This window comes from Acanthopagrus latus, chromosome 13 (genome assembly GCF_904848185.1).
Source record: "Acanthopagrus latus isolate v.2019 chromosome 13, fAcaLat1.1, whole genome shotgun sequence".
NCBI classification, from domain to species: Eukaryota; Metazoa; Chordata; class Actinopteri; order Spariformes; family Sparidae; genus Acanthopagrus; species Acanthopagrus latus.
Window position 1 is genome coordinate 32,007 of NC_051051.1, and position 22,300 is coordinate 54,306.

The window sequence follows — 22,300 nt, forward strand, 5'->3', positions numbered from 1 at the left end:
CATACAAAAGTAAATACATACACAATAAATAAATGTTGCTTACAGTTGTGCCCTGTGTTTACTGTGCATCTTTCCACAGACATCAGCAAATCCACGAACAATGTAGCAGTGCAGTTCAAGTTAAACAAATTCCCAACCACTCTGGCCTAAAGCTCCGTCTCCTGTCCCCCATCAAACTGGTATGAGGGGGTCAGGAGTCCATGCCCACCTTTTGCAGCATTGTCCTACTGTATTTAATTTCTAAATTTTGATGGCCCTACCTCATTGTTTCAATTGATGCACTTTTTATTTACAAAATAAACTTTAGTATGATTTTAATGTAAAGCAAAATTATTTAATTTTTGAATGACATTTTTTGAGTTAGGGTTAGGGTTAACCCTAACCCTATTTTTCAACATGCCACTCAGATTAAACACCCCAGTTAAACTGGTCTAGAAATGCCACTGTGTGACAGTATAAGTGATATGTATGTAAGTGTTTATGGGGGAGGGGGATTGATGGGGTAGATGGAAACAGGCTGAGGGGTTTGGAAGCTTAGCCTTTTCCTGAGAGAAGGTGAAGATAGTGACTTTGGAAGGGGGAAGAAGCCTGGAGAGCGACAGGCAGAGACAACTTATCTGCAGGGGTTATCAGCCCAGACCGGCTTTGGTGCCACACCACAAGACATCCGCCCACCCTTGCAAACACTCCAGGTTGCGTTGGTCCTTTCCAGCTTGTACACTCCCTTGCAGACTCTCTGTGGTGTTTCTCCTGTTCAGCCTCACTTCCTCCTGATCTCTTCCATGCTGTCTGTGTCTAATTGAAAGATCACCCTTCCCCCAACTGCCAGGTGTTCTTAACTTTCCTCGACTCCCTCCCCTTGCCTCTGGGGAGGAAAAGCAATGATGCAATTCCTGCCACAATAGGTAGAAGCCATCAGATGCAGAAATTACTTATTATGCCTTAAAATGATATTTTCAGATACAGGATGGGTCAAGTAAGTTTTTTTTTTACTTTCTTTATAAAGTCAGGCTGCTGTGTATTCCACCCAGTAATCATACTATATAGTCATGTGACTACATTAATCGGTACATGTAACAGCAATGTATACACAACATTTAATTGGTCATGGGGAAAACTAAATTGGTTTTAGACTTAACTATCCCCTCCAGACATTCTCAAATAATATTATCTCAAAACTTCTTAAAATCGTAATGACTGATTCTCTCATTGGAAAACACCTTTAAATGAGGATAATATTTGTGCTTTACAATGAAGTTGCAGAGATGCTGTTCCACAAGTTACATTTGTTAAAGTCCATTCTCAACGTGTACTGGAGGAGGTGTCCACATCAAACTTGTGTCTCACTAGCCCAAAATTCTCTTCCGCGCAAGTTTTACCATGACAAATCTGCTATGACATACACATGGTAAGTAATTTCCCCCTTGAGTAGATCACTGTGCAAACAGACTTCTAGTTAAATTTCTATGAGCAAAACACATTTTTGATTGGAGAGCGAGTGAAAAGGCCCATGTTCCATTCCCTGTCAGGGATGATACATTTTTTTGCTTCTAAATTTCCCATAGGATTATTGAAGTCTCTCTTTAAAGCTGGAGAGGGCAACTATAAAAACAACAACAGAGATTTCATGAGATATGACTTAACATGATGAAGCAGCAATAATAAAAACTTTGGAAATCAAACTGTTATCTTTGCTTAAAAAGATTCTTTATTAAAACTGCATGCAGTTTCCATTACTCCAGACCAGATTTAGTGGCAGAGAGAGAGCTGAGGTTGCAAAACAGATTATCAGTCAAGAGTCAGACATCACAATCAGAGTGTAGTTTCTTGCGGCTGTTTTAGTCGATGGGACCAGCCAGCACTGTGTCCAGGGTGCTCTGAGCCTCTTTGATTTGCTGCTGCAGTCTCTGCTTCATGCCCTCATTCTGGGCCTTCTTCAGCATGTCCTGCATGTCTCTGATGGCTGCTCGGTAGCCCGGGGCATTGTGAAACACTCGGATAGCCTTGTCGCCGCTGCAAACCAAGTAGCGTCCGTTGATATCAAATCTAAGGTCTGTGATCTCCTCGCTGTGGATGCCTAGGAACTCCTCCTCCAGCTCACCGCTGGTAGCGTTGAACATGGTTATGTTACAGCCATCACTGATGGCTACCACCCGGCCGTCTGGAGACAAGGCAACCAGACTACCCTCAGATGATGTACAATGGACTGTTTTCAGGAGGTATGGATCCTGCTGCTTCTTGTACTCCACATCTGTATTCCACAACTTCCACGTGCCGTCTTTGGAGACAGTAACCATTCTAATAAGTTGAAAGAAAGATAACAATATAATTCCATGCAAGTCTAACACAGTAAAATCACTAATAGACAGTTTTGCAGTCTAACCATTTCTTGGCCAAGGGCCGTAACTTCCTGGAGTCTTGTCATCACTAATGCTGCCAGGCAACCACTGGAAGCTGCAAATAACCCCAGTATACCAAAACATATGGGCTTTATACTTTGGTGTTGTTGTGATGTAATAATTTTAAGGGGGATGTATTTTTTGCATTTTGTTTCCTCCTGGTTTCAGACTTTCAGAGCAGCTACAGCAATATTAACCACGTTTAGCGTTGTATTTTAATCAGAGAAGCCTCCGTTACCTGTGAGAGTCATTGGAAAAGGCGAATGCATGAACTCCTGCAGAGTGGCCCTTCAGGTCAAAAGCTCTCACCACCTCTTTAAACTCTCCTCCCTTCCCAAAGCAAACCTCCCACACCTTCACGTCTGGAGTGAAGCCACATGAGGCAACGAACCTGAGCACAAGGATAAAAAGTGTGCACACACAATTACATACAAAAGACTTTGTTGTTACTTCTTCTGTTTTTGGAGAAGTTTTTGACTGAGTGATGAGGATGCTTAATACAGTATGCTAACAAATAACTGGAAATACTGCAATGGCCTTTACTATAACTAAGCCTTTATTTTGAAGAGTAATGATTACAGTACTTGGACGTTTGGGCTGAAAACTAAATGGGATATTTTACTTTGAAACACAATGTAAAGACAGCATAAAAGTCTGGACTAGCTTCTCAATGTATGTTGGGTAAAACAATCAAAGTGTTCCAACATCGCTCTGATGATACTGATGATACAAGATACTCAAGAGGGCATAACCCTCAGTGTCTTAAAACGCTTCATGTTCTAGATACCGGTTTTCATTTTGCCAACATTAAAGAATCTCGTTCTATTTATTACAGTCATAACAGGAACATTATAAATAATTTGATTCATTGTTGTTAAATAAAATCAATCCAACCCTAACCCTTTGAAGTGGAACATTTGTGGTGATGGAGACGTGGGACTGACCTGCCACATGGGGAGATGGCAGCATAAGAATTGGTTATCTGGTTAGTGTTGATAGAGGCAAGAACCTCTCCTTTCAAGTCCCAGACTAGAATGGTAGTGTCAGTGGAGGCACTCATGATGAACTTGCCTGTGGAGAGGAGAAACAGAATCAGCCTGTCAATCATCACACAAACTGATTTTAGAAGCTAATTCATAAAGGATAATATAGATAACAAAAGAAGATATTTTCATTAATTCTGCTCACGTGATTCACTTTGGGATTTAGCCAGACAGGGACTCAGTTTAAAGACTAATTGTTTTTCTTGGTAGAAATGTTTCAAATACACACCTTAAGGCTGCTATGATTATTTACAGCCTCATTCACACAGCGGGCAAATACTGGGTGTACAGGTGTCAGTCAGAGCGATATATTCATTAATTCTGTAGAGTGTTTTTATGTGCTGCTGGTAGCATCCACCCTAAAAACGCCTGTATCCCTGTCAATGGCTGGCTTAAACATAGTAGTAACATAGTATCAACAAAAAAGAAAGCTAGACGTAAGAATTCATGCTTGACTTTGAGACATCATGTGTTCTATACCCGTCTCTGCAATGCCAATGTTGAGGATGGAGGCCTTGTGTTTCTGTGGGAAGTCCTCAGGAGCAGCTTTGAAGCTCAAAGTGCCGTCCTCCTTTTTCATCATTTTGAAGATTCGAATAGTATCTCCATTCGCCAACCAGGTGATAAATGCCCTGCCGTGAAAACATGAGAGTCAGTGAAGAAGGAGGTGAGACTTTCATGTGCCTGAAGCCAAAAGAATGCCCATGAGATGAACCAAAGCCATTTTGCCTTGACAAACCGTTTTTAAGATGTGCAGCACATAACAGTAATCAGAGAAATAAAAAAATAAAAAATCAATATCACAAAGTAATGGTTCATTGCTAGAATTGCTGATGTGGAGGTTAAAAGCTGTGTTATTTGCACAAATTTTATCAAATGAGTTCAGTCTGTTCCACTTTATGATAGATAGACAGATAGACAGATAGACAGATAGACTGATAGATAGAGTTGGGGGGGTATAGATATTAATCACTGAAAGGGAAATTGGGTTATCATAGCAGTGGGTACAATCAATTACATATACAATCAAAATACAAGGGCAAATATGTTCTTTATCTTTTCGTACTGTTTCAAGTTTGTCTTAGTTTAACTTTATCTGAGACTCAAGGTTTGTTTGGGGGATGTCAGAGAATGCTTTGTCAGTGAGGGCCTGCTGAAGGTCAGTAGAAGAGAAGAAGAGACCTGGAGTCTGGGCTAAAGCGGACGAGTGTGGCGTGATCCAGTTCCACATTGGCCCTCAGACACTTGTGTTCCCGCTCCAGAAAGTCTTTCGTGCTCCAGATCCGGACAGTGCGGTCGTCAGCGCATGATGCAAGATACTTCCCGTTACTGCTGAAATCAAGGCATGTCACATTCCCGCTGTGGTTCTGAAATGTACAAGCAAACATATACAAACATGCTGAATGGATGTTAGAGAAGGAGCTTAAAGACACCATTTCTTGCCATCTAAAGTGTAATTAAACATATTGGATACATCTCACTAAAACTGATGCATGTTAATACAACTGTCAGAGACGTTTCTAGTATATTCAAGTAACCAAGCTGAATAGAGATGGGGCCCGTTGATCTTAGCAACAGACAGGTCGCTAAAGAACAGCAGTCTTCAGCTCTTTCAAAGCGGGTGTATTCCCTCTCATTGTGTTTCTTAGATTACCTTCAGTGAGGCTGCCAACAGTGGATGGCTGAACGTGTGCTGTGAGGCTTTGTCCTTGCGGCTGCGCTGCTTCTCCTGCTTCGGTTTTCTGGATGCAGGGCCTTTCGCAACACTGCCTTCAGCTAGGAGACAATGCACACTGTCACTAAAGAACATCTGAATTCAAGAAACTGGAGTAAAGGCAAAGCATGTCGAAGACTAATTAGTCTCTCAAAAAAAGTCTCAAAGACTCTGTATTTGTCAGTTGTAGAAGGTCTCTGGTGCACAGGATCATAGGGGTGGGAGATAATATCCATAGAGTAGTGGCAAATGTCGATACTTTTGCTATGTTAGGATACTTTATTATGTATGTATTTAATTTACACATTACATTAATCATATTACACAAAAATCATTTATTGAGCCATTGTTTCTTTTTAAATCTAAGTTGTGTCAGATGTGTTTTGCTTTCTGATGGCTTATGGCAATCAAGCATATATTAGTATAAACCTACACTCTGTCCTATACAAGGCAATATAAACAGTTCTGTTTTAGAGATCATAATGAAGAGAAAGATGCTTCAGGTAATTTGGAAGTATTAATTCCTGATTAAGTTTACTTTATCAATGCTCTGATGTAATTTGGACTGTAAAGTGCTGTGCTAAACTATAAAACGTCCTGCCATCGTTACCTATATTTGTTACAAGCATTTTTTAAAGCCTGTATCAGGGATCATTGCAAAAAATGTGTGGATGATGATGGATATCACAATTTTTTACTTGCCAATCTCGGGACCGCCCACCAAAATCTGGTAACTGCCAGGGTGTAATTTTACTTTTGAATAACATGTAACACAAACACAGGTCGCAGTCAAGGCACTAAGCTGAGACTATAGCAGTGGTGTTGGAATGAAAACCTGCAGCCACATGGCACTTTACTGGATCAGTTTGACACCACTGGACTATAGTCTTTATTCGAGGTATTTGTAGGGGACGACTGATATCGCCTTTTCAGGGTTCAGACTGACACTGAATAATAGAAAGCATGGAGACTGAAAAACGATATTAGTTTGCAGTAAGACAGCTGACTGAGGCTCTGAAAAGTAATAATATCATCAAACTATGTTCCTTCTCTAATAATCACTTCTGCATTTGCAGTAGTTAGCCTTCAAGTTCAGAAGACGATTGGCGACAAGGGAACGATTACCTATGTTTGCTTAATTAACAGGTAACGCTTGTTCGTGGAGCAGTCATCCCACTGCTCAGTCACATGTAGCATTGAAGGGTTAGGGTGGCCATTGACACACGACAACCCTGACCCTAAAGTTGCATTAGCTTTCATTCCTCGGTTCAGAAAGTGTAATAGTGGACGTGCTCCATGCCTACCACACACACACTGCTCTCCTGCTCCCTCTCGTTATGAATGAACACAGCAGAAGCAACGCGTGTGTCAAAGTGCACAGAGATAGTTGGTGACTCACCGCCCTCCCCTCAGTCCCCGCTCCGGATAGAGTTACGTTAGCTAGTGTGGCTCTTACCGGCAAACTCCGCTGCCTTCTCTATTTCCTCCCGTATTTCTTCTTTCCGTCTGCCCACAGCCAATGCAACCAGAACAACCAGTGCACCCAGTAACAATGTGAGGGCGACCAGTGCGACTAACTCCATATCGAAAGCTTTATGCCACGTACTTCGCCCCGCTACCGTCCACTTCGCTGTTACTCACTACTAGCGCAATGCGCATGCGTCCGAATCTTCTTCGCGACTTTTCCCCCTCCTTCTTCGCTTTAATTATGCGGCAAACCGAGATAACCGCCATTACCGCCATCTACAGGACTCTAGCCGCACACTATCGATTAAATCGCAGTTTCAAACTTAATCTTGACACGATGTTTACTCGCTAGTTTCTCATCTATGAGGAAACAGCAAAGTTTAAAGACAAGGGAGCGAATGAACACCAGAAAGAGACGCCAAGCGGTCTGTGAAAATCAGACGAAATCACTCAAAGTTCAAAGGTCATTACCCAGGAGTACCTGGATGGCAGTTTTAGTGTAGAATTTTAGAGAAAGATCTTCATTTACTGATTTTTTACAATTAATTAATTGTTTTTTTTTTTATACACAGAACATACTCACTGACATTAAAGGACAACTCAATTTCAGACTTTTATTTATATGTGGTGGACCCTGCCAACTTTCTAGTTTCAAACAGTGTTCTGGGGACAATAGTTTCCTCTGAGAACAACTTGTTTATTCAGTTAGGAATCAATATATAAAAACTTTTGCTATCATCACCTAATTAATATTGTAAGTATTGAAATTCAGACTTTGAATTTCCCCTCCCAAAACTACAAAGTACCCCTTTAAATCACCTGAATGTGTGTGTACATTATAGCTGTTAACCTCTTTTGCAATGTTTTCTGTTTTTTCCTCACCCCACGCAAATGTAGATTTCTCGTTTGGACTGTGAGCAACTTATTTCATTATCGGTCAATCTGTGCTTTAATTTCAAATAACCCCTATTGTTTTGTCAATAAAGTTGTGAAAAATGCCTGGTATAATTACAGAGAAGTTGGCCCTCAATTATTTGCCTTCTTCACCCTTTTCATGCAAACCGATGAATAAAAACATCAAATTGTCGTATTTGAGCAGCTGAAACCTGTTAATGTTTTGTAATTAAAAAACAAAAGGCAAATTATTATATTATCTAAGTAAATTCAGATATATTTTCTGTCAATTTACCAAACCTGTTACACCTGTGTGCTCACTATTCAAAAGATGTGTTATCTGTACAGGAAAAAACAAAATACAACAATACTAATATGATGAGCTGTACCCCAAACCCAGACTACCTACTAATTCTGACCTGACTGACAGAGTTTAAGGTATTATATGAAAAACGTAGATGGAAAGGACCCTGAAGAGTTGATTGTGTTTTTGTTGGAACATCAAAAATCCAAAATTCACTTTTTATTAATTCAAAATTAACGATGAAAAACTGCTTCAGATACTTGCTGACTTTTCATAAGCACTGATTATTACTGATAACAGAACTCATTCTGATAAAATAACTCTGACTGCCAACATAAATGGATTTATTGTCATCTTTCCTTGACAAAAGACCTTGGACACTACAAAAATCCCTGCAACATAGTGACTGCAACTGTTATTAACAAGCAGATAAGGGTTTCCACTCTGACATATTTCTGTATTTCTAGTAAATCTATTGTAACAGTGATATTTCAGAGGTGGGGACAATGTGTTGCTGTGCAGATGTTCAAAGACTCACCATTTATTAAGGTAAATCTGTAATAACAGTAGTTAAAAGGTAAAATCGAATTGATCTTCGTGATCTTTCAGTGGATGAACACAGATTCAGTGCCGGGAATAAAGAGAGGTAGTCTGGCACAAACAAACACATCTCAGGAATTAAAGATCACAGATTCTTTTCACAGGCATGAAATTTAAGAATTGGCTTTGGTTGTCAGCACAAGTCAAGAGCAGTCATCCTAACGAAATACTGACCTGCTAATTACATCAGTGTTGGCAATCACTATCAAAAAAAGGCCGTCCACAGGAGGACTCTGGGAATGCTTGCAATGACAAAGAATATGAAATAAAAACACAAGGGTCTGCACAACCTACATTAAGACTAAAGTTGCCCTTTAAGTGCAGAAACACATCATTCATTTAGAGAGCCAATTAAAAAAATAATTTAAAATGCAAACGTCTCATTACTTTACACACACACTGCCGCGTTGTGTACCATATCTGAATCAACTGTGCACTACCCCCTATTCCGACACATTCAGATAATGTACTCAAATATTCGGTAACATACAAACCAGTGAGCTCATCACGTAAAAAAATAAATGTTTGAGCCGAGGCTCCACGTCTTTGCCAGACTCAACATTCTCCTTGAGACAAACCAATGGGAGTGTCCACATACTGTAAAGGAAAGAGAACTTTGGATATGCTTTTGTTCAGAATGAAACTATGTGACTGTCTTTTCTCCTTCTTCAAGTATAGTGCATTTTTATGGATCCCGTCTCCTCACTGCTACATTCCCTCACCGGGTCATGTAGTACTCCAGGCAGCATGAACTCAGCAAGCTGGTGTGCACTTTCTAACTCCTCTGCAAAAACAATGTTTCGGGCCAGCACAACCCACAGGAGCAGGGGCAAGAAGCAGAGGGCAATGTGGTGGCCTGGGTGGGGGAAGTTGGGCTTAGTAGAGAGCAACGTTAACCAGATTAGCCATAGCAGCAACAGCTGAAGTCCTCTGAAAAGCGGTGCTGGACAGGTTACTTTTTCCTGTTGTGTTGCCTCCGCGCCTGCAGCCTCTGCCGTGCTCCAGACGGCTTTGATCCGGCTCCAATCGAGAAGGAGGGAGTCGCCGGAGTCCCTGATATAAAGAAATGCAAAGAACATGTTGGGATGTGCCATTTACATTTCTTTTAATTTCTTCATATTAGGTGTAGTAAGGGGTGCCAGAGTCTCATCTGCTGTATGAGTGATTACACCAGTGGTGCTGGTAAAAAAATAAAAAATACAAAAATCTTAAGCCCTGGCTTCACCTCTTCATCTAATGACTACTACTCATCAAGTTCTATTTTAGAGTGGATAAACACTCAAAGCCCAGCCTAAATAATCGTGGCTGCACAAAGCTCACCTAGACTCAAGAATTTCCGTCACTATCAAAAACCGCATCAATAACTTACCAAAAGGAACAGCATTGAAGCCTTGGACTGGAGTTCCAGGACTTCCAAAGGGAATTGGTCCTGCAGGAGCACTCTGCCCGAAGGATGGGGTAGAAGTTCCTGCAGAGAAACCAGTACACAACTTGATTAAACTAAGCCAAAATTGTGTTTGTGGCTTTGTTAGACATCACACTATCGAAATCCTCTGTAAAATATTAAATGGCAAACAAAACTGTTGTCATTATTTCTTACCAAAGGCTGATTTCTCAGTAGCAGTCGCTCCAAAGTTGAAGTTTCCCATCTGTGGTGCAGGATTATTGGCGACTGGTGTTCCAAACTGGGAACAGGGCATACCAGCACCAAAGTTAAATCCACCAGGTGCTGCCTGAGCAGGGCCAGAGGGAGCCGGCTGAGGAGCTGCACTGCCGAATGTGAAGGTGCCTGAGGAGGAGCTTTGAGTCTGAGCTGCAGCACCAAAGTTTGGCAGAGCTGAGGGTGCAGCTGACGGAGCCGTGGTGCCACCGAACGCAAAACCTGTGGAGCTGGCTCCAAATGCTGGTTTAGCTGTGCTCCCAAAGCTGGAAGTTGTGGTGACAGCAGCTGTCCCAAAAGCGAAAGGGGCTGGGGCTGGGTTAGAGGCAGGTGTGGCTGATGCTCCACCGACTCCAAAAGTGAAGGGTTTTGGTGCCGGTGCTGCAGACGAGCCAAATGTTGGCTGAGCTGTTGGCGCTGGTGCTGCAGACGAGCCAAAGGCTGACTGAGCTGTTGGTGCCGGAGCTGCAGACGAGCCAAAGGTTGACTGAGCCGCTGGGGCCGGTGTTGCTGACGAGCCGAATGTTGACTGTGAAGCTGGTGTTGGAAATGACGACTTTCCAAATGTGAAAGTCGACTGGGTAGTGGCAGCAGCAGTGGTGGAGCTTGTGCTGGCCATGGCAAATCCTCCAAATGAAGCAGTGGTTGTGTTATGGTTGGGTGCTGCCTGGCCAAAGGCGAACATATTCTGGCTGGCTGCTTGAGGGTCTAGATGTGTGGCACCAAATGTGAATGTGCCGTTGCTAGAGGTTGTGGTAGCAGGAGCGGGAGCAGCAGCAACGGGAGGAGCTGCAGCTGACGTAGTGGTGGTAGCAGCTCCAAACTGAAATGTAGTCCCTGTATTAGGGGCCTGCGCTGTGGTTGAGCTGGTACTTGTTGAGGATGGTGCTGACCAGTTTCCAAATAGGGTTGTCACAGCTGGCTGGGCTGTGGGCTGCATGGTGGTGATAGAACCTGTGGATGCTGTGCCAGTGGGGGTGTTGGTCTTGCCAGGATAGGCAGGTGGAGCAACTGTGGTACTGCCTGTGGATCCAAAGAGTGAGGCTGTGCTACTTGAAGAAGCTGTAGAGGTGGGGTTGGTGGTTGTGCTGGATGGACACTGTCCAAAGGCAGCAGCTGAAGTGGCATCTCCGAAAATTGACTTAAAATTTTGGAGAGAGGGCTTGCTCTCTGGGGTTGATGTAGCTGGAGAAGTGGTGGTGGTGACAGCAAAGATGGGCTTGAACCCTGAAGCCAACAGAGGGTTGGTGTTACCAGCTGACCCTGAATTGCTGGATGGGGTAGTGGTAGTAGCAGTGGCCAGGTTAGAGGCTGAAGAAGCAGTAGAGGTGCCAATCTGGCTGGGCACTCCGAACAGACTTGCTCCTGCTACGGGTGGAGTGCTGTTTGGAGCTCTGGAGACCTGACTCAGCACCTGAGTAAAGGCGGATGGCTGCTCCATCCCAGCAGAAGACGACTGAGGCTGGGCAACAGAAGGGAGCTGTGGGGCCACTGCAGTCGAAACCTTCAAGGTTAAGCCCTTGGGTTGTTCCAGTGTGGTTGATGCAGACACTACAGACACAACAAGCCAGTTATGGAGAGAAAAACATGTCAGAATCAAAGAAGAATGGGGTCAAAACATGTGATGAGATATGTGGGACATTCTGGATGAAAGATGTTTAAAATGTTACACAGACTGACAATTATATGAGTTCAGAGTTATTTTAATGACCCTTTTATTATGCAATAAAAAGAAAGACAAAGAATATTGTATAATTTTGAACTTAATGTTCACGTTATTAAAAATTCATAATGAGAATACCAAGCATTTATTAGTTTCTTTTTTAACTTTATCAAAAATTGAGTGAATATCACATTGTAAAAAAGGGGGGGAAAGAGGGGGAATGAAAACTAGATTTTACAAATGCTACTTACAGCCTGTTAATTCTGGAATTTAACCACTCCTGTCTTAAAATGAGTTACTGTGGCATTATTTGCTGCTCATAGGCATTGTCCTCACATTTTTTTGGTCTTTTCATTAACGGAAGCATCGACCTGTTACCAACGTTTGAAAGTGCTCTATTTCAAAACACTGTGGGGGAAGGCGATTAGTCGGAACTACCGTGAAACTAAAGTCTACTGCTCATCTCTAGCTGAGATTTTCTGGAAATTAATGCAAGAGAACTTCAGAACTTACTGTGGAAACAGTTCAGTGGTCATACCTGTAGTTGTGTTAGCAGCAGGTGCAGAGCTAGCAGGATTGTTACTCTTCATTTTCAGCGCCTCAAGAAGCGGGTTGGAGGCTACAGGTGCTGCAGGCCCTGTGCTGACACTGCTGCCTGGACTGGGGTCCAGGTTAATGACTGGCACAACTGAGCTGGAGGATGTGGGCAGAGGGGCTGCTAGAAGGCTGCTCAGGGTGGTGGTGGATCCGGTAGAGGAGGGAGGCTGGGTGGACAAGGTGGCTGGGGGAGAGACAGACTTCTCTGGCTCTGGAGCTACAAGAGGGCAAATTAACAGAAAGTATAGAGGTCAGGGTAGAGGCTTATCCAGGCAACAGCTTCATGAGACTAGTCAAGTCCAATTGTCCTGACACTCAGCCCGGAGGAGCAATTACTCAGCAACATCATCTCAGAAGCAAGCAGAAATGGAAATCTCATATGATTTTTAGAAGAATAAATCTATTATGAAGTTTGAACACTCCAGCAAGATGACTCAATGGGACAGCTGAATCTGTGGTTTTACCTTGTTCACACATATGGACTCACACTGGCAGGTGCCCCTATTCCTGTAATGCTCAGCTAGGACAGTTATTTTCTCGTGTTGCCACATTTGAAATTCTCAGAATAGGAACTGACACAGATTTGCAGAAAGCCGAATGTTTCTTGATTCGACTTTTGAGTCTTGAGTTGCGTGGGGAACAGCGCAATATATTTAAAGGTTTAATTAACAATAAATGGCACACTGACAATGTTAGAATCCGTATGTGTGAGTGGAGCACAACAGCAGCGCATGAATCAAACAGTAGGGATGGGCCAATTACATAAATGTCAAGCCAGATTAATATCAGGTTTCATGCCTGACCAGATCGGTAATATCAAAATAGCTGTTACACATGACATGCTGCCAAGAGCAACATAAGTCCACCATTGTTGGAAACCCAAACAATGACAGCAGCACTACAGTCATGTCATTGTGATGCATAATATTTTTATTTCTCAAAACAATTCAACTATCCATATTCTAAAGATTGACATCAAAATAATGAATAAGATTTCAGCTGAGTAAAACTGGAGGAAAATAAAACACATAAGCTACAGTTAGCAAGTCCATGAGTTTTCTGCAACACACTCCTGCAAATGTTTCACAATAAAAGCCTTATTAAGAAACAGGGTTTCTGTCAACTAAAACACCGGGGCTTCTTATATGTAACAGATACGCGAAATGCTGAGTTTGTATTCACAGCATTAAGCACCAACTTGAGGGCATACAGAAGTGGCGATTCAAGAGGAGGCTTCTTACTAAAGGGTACAACATCAGCCTGCAACACTAGTTAGCTGCAGCATAGCCTGCATCAACTCACCACATAGTATTGTGGCACTGTGTGCACAACTCACAACTCAACCCTAACCCAACAACACAAGACATAAGCATTACAGCACTAATGGAACCGAGCTAATTGGCTATTCCGGGGCTCCTGCTAACTAGCAACACGTTACTAGCTGTCTCCACCCTGCTGGTTCAGTCAGTTGGCAAAAATTCAGACCGGTTGAAGCTCACAGACCTGGAAACCTACCCAAACTTAGTGAACAGTGTACAAGTGAAATAGAAGACGGGGTTATATTGTTTATTGCAAGAATTTTGTTTATAGCAAGAAGCGGGAAGCTGCCCGACTGGACAGACTGGTGAGGAGAGCTGGCTCAGTGGTGGGCACAGAGCTGGACTCTCTGGTGACTGTGGCAGAGAGAAGGACCCTGGACAAACTGCTGTCCATACTAGATAACACCCACCACCCTCTGCACAACATCTTCAGCAGGCAGAGGAGTGTGTTCAGTGGCAGACTGCTGTCTCAATCCTGCTCCACCAACAGACACGATAACTCTTTCGTCCCCCTGGCCATCAGGCTGTACAACAGCTCGCAGTGATGTCAGGAAGCACAATAGACAATGGACAAATGCACTCAAAAGCACTCATCTTTTATAGCCCAATTTAATTTAATTGTACACCGTCCCCTGTCCCCTTAATACTCTTTACCTCTATGTCACTTTATATTTTTATACAGTTGTACAAAACATTTTTATAACATTTTTTATTCCATATTTTTATTTCTACTGTTTCTTTGATATTGTATGTATGTTCAATGTTTGTTATTGCTACTGGATGCTTGAATTTCCTCCAGGATCAATAAAGTATCTATCTATCTATCTATCTATCTATCTATCTATCTATCTATCTATTGATCGTTGTGGCTGCTTCTGCTCACCAGGTGTCTCCAGGACCTTTTGGATCTTACTGATGGCAGCCTTTTTCTCTTCATCCAGGTCCTTCACAGTAATAGTGTAGCCCAGCTCTGGAGGTGGGGGCTGAAAGTCAACAAACACAGATGGTAATCTAGAGCCACAGACTATATGAACAAGGGCATCTAGGAGCATGTAGTCGGAGAATGTGGCACTCCCTACCAGAGAGATCTGGTCATCTCGGTGGCTGGACACCAACTGGATCTTGCGTTTCCTCTTCCCACCACTACCAGTGGAGTCTGTTGAAGTAGTGACTGGGACCTTGGGGACTGTCATCAGTTTGACTGCAACATCATCACATAGTGGAAAATTAATGTAAATCAGAGTATTCAGTGTCATTTTGTCTTATTTAGAATATTGTAATATGTTTTTAAGGTAAAACATATCAGTCTTTTACAGGGATAAAATGTTTTATTCTGGACATATTTCCATTACGGTTCTTTGTGTTCTTTTACAGTAAGATCCTGCTGTAAATCATCAGAGCTGTTGTCTCTGTTGAATGGATTAAGCATCAGCATCTACTGTGCAAATACCAACCCTGAAATATCAGCCAGGTGCAAAGTAGTTCCTTCCTACATTCATTCAGTCATAGCGTTGTAGTCAAATCCCTGTCCTCATGTTATTGAATGTAAAAACAAAATAGAAGTCAGGGCAATGACCATTTGGGCTGGAATGATGCGTCGACGTAACCGGCAACATAGATTCGTCGACATGAATAAATTTCAAAGTCTGAGAATAGCCCCCTCATACAGAGATGCTGCATTAACGCTGCAGCGGCGGTTCGTCAATTCTGTGCCGTTAGTCTTTTACACAGAGCGAAGCACCGCTGGAGTAAAAATGAACCACCGCATAATCCACACAGAAAGCTGCGCTGCAGCTCCTAAAGAGACATGACAGTACATGTTATTATGATCAGTGTGTTTCCCAGGTGTCCCCTCTGTTAATCTAAACCCGCGGACCGTTTATAATGTGTGTTGATTGAGAAGCCAGCCCCTTAAAGATCCTGTGAAGTGAAAGAGTTACATTTTTCGCGCTGAATTACATTATCACATAATCGCCATCACTAAACAGGTCGCTGTGTGACTGTCACTTGCGGGGATGGAGGCCGTTTTCTGGGGGAAAGTTCACTTAAGTCTCGGTCGGGAGGGCTGACCATCGTGGTGATTTCTATCAACACAACCACTTGAGTGAGTTAAAGGTTTTTGCCGTTGACAGACGCTGTTTTTCGGGCAGAAATGTGACAAAGAGTCGGTAGGACAGGCAGGAGGACAGACGCTGCTCCGCCTACAACTGCAGTATTTTTTTCCTCATAAAAGTTACCAACGACAGTTACAATGTTACTTTTGTTTGGTCATGTAACGTTAAACTGACCATAAACCATTTGTAGTCTACATCTGTCTGTATACTTTGTTTTTGCGCCATTGTGTATTTTGTTTATTCAAGCCATTGGAGATTAATGACACTTACAACTAACAGGTGCCTTTTCAAATGCTGCCTGGTCCGACCTCACCGAGGACGCTGAGCTGGGAGACTGCCCGTCATCCTCTCTGGTAAAGAAACCACAAGTTAAAAACAGCATCATTAAACTAAATATGGACGGTAAGCAGGAAACTAGTGGAGACATACCTGAGTCTTTTTGAGGCTCCTTCTGGAGTCTGAGAACGAGATGATCCAGGGCTGGACAGAGGGGAGCTGGCTGCTGACCGTTTCTTCAACTTTGAAAGTAAACATAGAGATTAAGTTTAAAACCTCCCTTTGATGGGGCACCATCTAGCTCAGTTGGTAGAACAGGCATCCCATGTACAGAGGCTTTGCCCTTTGCAGCAGCCCAGGGTTTGAGTCCCAGCCTGGGGCCCTTTGCCGCGTGTCACTCCCCCTTTCTCTCATCCGATTTACTGTAGTACCTTCAGCTGTTCTATCAATAAAGCCGGTAAAGGCCAAAAAATATACCCTTAAAAAAAAGAAAAAAAAATCGACTTGATCTCAGCTGAGACATGTACGGTAAACATTCAGCAGGTAAGTGTTACCTGGCTGATTCCTAGCGTAGAGCTGTAGGAGCTGTAGATAGGGTTTCTTGTGCTCCCTGGAGTTCCTCTTGGGGCATGGGCACCACTGGCAGAACTTATGGAGGATGTGCGAGACCTCTTCATGATAGACTCCTCCACTAATGAGGTCATCCCTCTTTTCAGGCTTCCTGGCCTGGAGAATGGAAAAAGGAAGGCTTTTACACAGCCGCTCTATACTTGGAATATAGCAAGTATAATTAAACGCAGTCAGTAAAACTCAAAGACAAGCCGTAACAATGTAATGAAAAACAGCAGAACACAAAGTAAGACTCACTTAGGGACTAGCTGTGACGGTGTTCCATTCGGTAAAAGAGGCCCAAAAGCAGAATGTGCACTCCCACCACTGTCGTTACGCCTTGGGAAATGAAAATGGATAACAAACATGCATACGACTTTAACTGACAACGTGAATGATCCAAATAATGCTCTTAAATAAGGATGTGTTGTTTTTTGTAAAGGGACAAAAGCTGAAAAAATATCTAAAGCCCTTTTCAGACATAAAATGTGTGGCTTCAACTGTCTGTTAAATTCATGTTGTTTCCTCATTCAGACGCACATGTCTTTAAAGTTAAAATTCCCCCGGGGCTTCAGTCAGACATGACAACACAATTTCAAAGAGACAGAGTGTACTATATATTCCTTATTCAGTTCAGTTGATTTAGTTCAGTTCAGACAAGGTACCTTCTTTTGCTTCTCTGCTCAGTTATGAAGCTTCTGTCCTCATCCTCCACGTCTCTTTTACGGCTTTCCTTCAAAACCTTGAGAACACTTTCCCTAGAGCAGGGGTCTACAGGGGCCCTAGGATGCCCTGCAGCACTGAAGTGGTCAAAACTAAAAACAGAACAAGTCACAGTTGGTCAGTGTTAACATTCCAAACAGCAAAGATACAGTAGAGTACAACCCAGAAAACCAGGATTTCACTGAGCTTGACCTAAAACTTTAGCAATTTGAACTAGTGCTGTGCGATATTGACAAAGCTTTATATCTTGGTAGAGCTACTTTTAGATCCCGATAACAATATATATTTTGAGTCGCTAATAACTTGTTGGCAGCACGTTTTGCAGATTACCATTGTCTGGTTGGTAACTGATTTTTTCCATTTTTAACCCCCTTTTCGGCACCAAATCTTCTTGGGGTTCTGCTTCTGTACCCGCATCTGATGTAACATTACTAGTAACATTATTTTCGTCTTCCATTGCGCTCTCCTCCATCTCCGCCATGCTGCTTTGCCTCTGTTTACTCCCGAGTGACCAGTGCCGTAAACGAGTCCTTGCAGGTGACGTAAAATGCTACCACAAAGCAGAAGCGTTGCTGCAGTTACATTTGCCTTCATACAATGAACTTGTTTTGAACTCAAAATTTGGATATCCAACGATCATTCGGGCATCGAGTTGTGCTTTACACGGCGTACTAAATCACAATCGTAGTGTACGTTAAAGTTAGTCTAGCAAGAGTGCTAAACAAGTAGCCTACACGTTAAAATTATGATAGAAACAAATGAGGGTTATATCCTACGGTAGACATTTTTATATCACACTTTGATATATATTGTAATATCTCACAGCTCTAATTAGAACGACTAATTACTTCTGTCGGTGGGTGAGATAAACTCTTATGTATGGAGGAAATTCATTGTAGTCGTGTCCCATCATGTCAATCGTTAATGTTGTTAAAGTTATGTTACTGTTACTACTAAAATGGCCACAAATGTATTATCTTCATAGTCAAATATCTACTTATATTCTATTGATTAATTTATTAATCCTTTAGTCAAATACGTTTGAAAAATACTTGTTTTGTGTGCCAAACAGGTTCAACAGAAGAGAAAGATGGCAAATGATCACATTTGAAAAGCTGGAATCGGCAAGTATTTGCATTTTTTGGCTCATCAAGTGGATTAAAAGATTCAAATAATTATCAAAATGATTGCAGATCAATTTTCTGGCAGTTGCATAATTATAACAGCCACAAAAAAAAGGCAAAAAAGATAAATATGACCAATTGCATGTTTTTATATAATGTGTGCCATTTATTTCGATACATTATAAAAACTGATGAAAAAGGGCATGATGGCAGACTAAGTCTGTGTGAATGTAGAGACCTGGGCGTGTTGTGGTGGTCAGGCCGAGCGATCTTCACAGTGACGGGGCTCAGGACAGCCGGAGAGTTGCGAGGACTCAGGACATTTTTCTTCCTGAAGCCGTCCCAATTGACAGGAGGTAGAACTCCCACTGATGAGGCACCTGGCTGTTGTAGGGGGTAATGACGCTGGGGGGTGATGGTGAACCTGCCCACTGTGCCCAGTGGCTCCCTGAGGAGTAAAAACAATGTGATGCAGCAGTAGATACATGTAATTACCTCCAATAAACAGCCAAGATTTAGAGGACACATCTACATCAACAGGCATCTGTAGCCGTACCTACAAAACTCTGGCTTTTTTGTGACACCTAAGATGTCTATTATCTGATTGCACTGACCAAAAGTTTGCCTGGGCTGAAAACAACATTTCAGATATATTAGATTTCAAATATTAGGCTAGTTTCAAACGCTGTTTTTTGCCACAGTTACATAGTTTATCTCTGTGGGCAAGCTGTCTTTCAGATCACATAATGTTCCCCTGAAACTAAAATCAGCTTCTACTAGGGATGGACAATATATCGGCAAAAGCAATAATTCGACTTTGTGGTTTAGGACAATTTTAAAAAAATAAAATACATTTTTTAATTTAAAATGAATTTGTTCCAATGCTGCTCCTCATGGGCTCCCATAGTTCATGATGGGCTCCACCCTCCCCAACATAGACTTTCCACAGAGAAACAAAAACAACAACATGCAGTGAGCAAAAAAAAAAAAAAAAAGGCAACTTTCTTGTTAGAGGCTTGGTTTTGTGGCATCGGACGTCTAACAAACCACAGTCTGCGCCAAAGTTTGTTCAAAAGCTGTTGCAACTAAAGGCAGTGGACCGACTCATATCAGAGTGGAACATTTGTTGTTCACTACAGGATGGGTTATGGTTAGGGTAAGACCGCGGCAGCCCACAATCACCCGTTAAAACGCGGCCAACATTAGCGAAAGCTTTTAGTCATTGTGTCCTGTATAAAAAGAAATGGTCCCGGTGGACAGCTGTTACAGATGCAGTCATGTTGCATATCAGTAAAGATAAGGTGGCCGTATATACAGTGGAAAAGCCGGAGGTTCATCCACATCCTGAAAATGTTCGATCCCAGGTTTGTGCTAAGAGGCCGCAACGGGGCTTCGAGCCAGAGGAAACAGACAGGCTCCTGTTCCTGGCCAAAAATGTGTTTAAAAGAATGCCAGCACACACCTCATGTCCTGTACATCTACCAACATGTGATGTTTACAATGCAATGCATGCAGATGTTTAATTTAGTTTACATATCTTCAGGGAGATAAAATGTTTTTTGTTAACAAAAGGCACCTTTTGAAAAATAAAGTATTTAATGAAAGTCATGTTAACATGTATCAATACCAATATGGAAACTGATCTGTTTTTATAATAGCAAGCAATCTGATATGTTAAATTTATGTTTACAAAAGCATTTTTATTACAAAGGGACACATTCTTTCTTTGAAGGTGCACTGTTTAAAATAGGTTAAAAAATAAAAGCATTAAAAAAAGTCATGCCGTTAATAATTTATTTGTAATTTTAAGTTTCTATGTGAGAAGGAAAATTATCGTTTAAAATCATAAATCAAGTTTGGTGTGAAAAAGTGGGAGATTCAATTTATAGGCCATATTGCGTACATTTCTAAAAACAAACATAGGTAAGGCTATGAGATCAAATCACAGAATAAAAAGGGTTAACATGACAAATTGTCAGCTGTTTACGCTTGAATTACTCTTTACAGTAGCTTCTAAGGACCAATATACCTGGTAGTAGCAGCAATTTACAAAAACAAGCCAGACCTTTTCTGGGGCTATCAATGGCATTCTGGGAAACAGAATAGTTAAGCCATTTACTAAAGTTAGTGATATATTTGCTTTTTTTGAGGGGGGGGGGGGTCCAGAGATAATTTATGGACTTATCTGCTATCTGATTGTTTGTTTAAATAATTAAGTATTCTAGTTGTACTCCCTATTCTCTAACATGTCATAATGTCAAACAATGCATGTCTTGATAAATACTGACTATGAACAGCAACAACATAGGAAATATGTCCATGACTTCAATATTTTTAAAGGGCTGATGTTTCCCTTAAAAACTGCCAATATGGTAAATGAAACAAGTTAAGACCACAGACAAGGCATGTTAGTGTTTTCTGTTTCTAAAATCTCAGATGAATTCAAGCCTGTTTCCCATTAATTATGTTTTTTTTTTAATGCATGATGTACAATACATTGCCATAACATCAGTAATAGAGGTTATTATAGTATTCGTCATTAAAATTTTGCCGATAATGATCCTGCCACCGGCTTAGGAGTTAATAATTAATACCCGCCAAGAAATTGAACCTTTATCTTATTCGCCAGTGCCGGTAACGTGCCGCCTCCAAACACACAGCGCTTGCGTTGGCGGTTGTAGCGTGATTTTATGATGAACATACCCAGCAAATGACAGCCTCCTGTTCGGTGTATAGACAGCATGGTTAGGTCTGGATAGTTTTTCCCGCAGCTGCTCTCGGGGATTTCTCCCTGCTCTCGGCCTCCCAGGGTCGGCGGTTGGACTTTCGGGCTTGCCGATGTAACTCCCCATGAGGAAATCCCGAGGGCTGAAAAGAAAGGAGTCAGTTTCCAAGGTTTCCCTCCGATAAATACCTGGTTCACCGAACCTTTCTCTTAAGTGTCCCTCTGACTCCCGGAGGCCAGGGGTTTTGTTTCTGCTACTCTTGGATTTCCCCCGTGCGGCCACCGACACGCCGGTTATCCCCCAACCCACCAACCACCGCCGGAGCACGGGTGGGACGTTAAGCCCAGCCCGCGGATTCAGGCCTAGCCTGGCGGGAAGCGGTTCTTCGCTGTGATAGTAACACACTATACAACAAACTGCAATAATTAAAGTCGCATAAAGAAAAGTGGGGACATAATAGAAAGCAAAACTAACTATGCCTAAAGCAGAGAGAAGCGCTAAATGTTTCTCTCTAGGTGACATGGCGGCAGCGCGCCGCCGGAGGACTTTCATATCCCATCATGCTGCTGTTCTGGCCCCTTCTTCTTCTTTCGAATCAAAGCGCTGGCCGTTTTGGTACAACAGCGCCCCTCATCGGGCTGGAGGTTGTTTTTCCCCACGATTGAACAGTTTCCACAAAATGCTTTGACAATATTCAGTGGTGAAATGTGGCTGCTGAGCTACGCCAGTGCTTTTAATAAGTGCAGTCTTAAGATGTTTGTATTTTACTCGAATTTTACTAGAACTGTATTTTATTTTCATTCTTACAATATGTTCACATCTGGTCACTATTTGGTCACTTCTACCTGCTATGTTCATGCATCATTAATATCTAATTAAATAATGTAATATGTAATAACAATACATTGGACTAGTCTGCTGTATATTGAGTATTCAATTGAATGACCACCAAATATGGTGGCCTTGGTAAATCATAAAGACATTTTAGAAAGTACAATATTTCAGAAAGCACAAACATTTTGGAAAACACAATGGCAAATTTTTACAAAAGACAACATTTGCTAAAAA

At 42.0% G+C, this 22,300-nt stretch overlaps 2 protein-coding genes across 2 annotated transcripts; both read right to left on the reverse strand.

The window, feature by feature from the left end:
* Nucleotides 1–1,685: 1,685 nt before the first annotated feature.
* Nucleotides 1,686–6,837, reverse strand: tbl2 (transducin beta like 2). The gene is made up of 7 exons (XM_037119119.1): nt 6,613–6,837; nt 5,097–5,218; nt 4,625–4,809; nt 3,923–4,074; nt 3,344–3,470; nt 2,638–2,790; nt 1,686–2,298 (listed from the first exon to the last, which is right to left on the reverse strand). The coding sequence occupies exons 1-7, from the start codon at nt 6,737–6,739 to the stop codon at nt 1,839–1,841; spliced, it is 1,326 nt and encodes a 441-aa protein (XP_036975014.1). The 5' UTR covers nt 6,740–6,837; the 3' UTR covers nt 1,686–1,838.
* Nucleotides 6,838–7,999: 1,162 nt separating this feature from the next.
* pom121 (POM121 transmembrane nucleoporin) lies at nt 8,000–21,823 on the reverse strand. Its single transcript, XM_037119117.1, has 13 exons — nt 21,210–21,823; nt 18,745–18,954; nt 17,325–17,474; nt 16,918–16,998; nt 16,605–16,776; nt 16,204–16,292; nt 16,045–16,124; nt 14,740–14,861; nt 14,544–14,643; nt 12,283–12,558; nt 10,022–11,632; nt 9,791–9,889; nt 8,000–9,474 (listed from the first exon to the last, which is right to left on the reverse strand). Exons 1-13 carry the CDS (start codon nt 21,782–21,784, stop codon nt 9,374–9,376), a joined length of 3,666 nt encoding a protein of 1,221 aa, XP_036975012.1. The 5' UTR covers nt 21,785–21,823; the 3' UTR covers nt 8,000–9,373.
* Nucleotides 21,824–22,300: the final 477 nt, after the last annotated feature.

Bases quoted from the DNA above. Each gene is read 5' to 3' on its own strand.
- tbl2 (XM_037119119.1), bottom strand. From the start codon at position 6,739: ATGGAGTTAGTCGCACTGGTCGCCCTCACATTGTTACTGGGTGCACTG. The intron at 4,810-5,096 runs GTAATCTAAGAA...TGTACATTTCAG, and splicing joins TGTTGGCAGCCTCACTGAAG to AACCACAGCGGGAATGTGAC. The intron at 2,791-3,343 runs GTCAGTCCCACG...CCTTGTGCTCAG, and splicing joins GCCATCTCCCCATGTGGCAG to GTTCGTTGCCTCATGTGGCT.
- pom121 (XM_037119117.1), bottom strand. From the start codon at position 21,784: ATGAAAGTCCTCCGGCGGCGCGCTGCCGCCATGTCACCTAGAGAGAAA. The intron at 16,777-16,917 runs GTGAGTCTTACT...TCCATTCTCCAG, and splicing joins CCGTCACAGCTAGTCCCTAA to GCCAGGAAGCCTGAAAAGAG. The intron at 14,644-14,739 runs GTAGGGAGTGCC...GTTGACTTTCAG, and splicing joins GAGATGACCAGATCTCTCTG to CCCCCACCTCCAGAGCTGGG.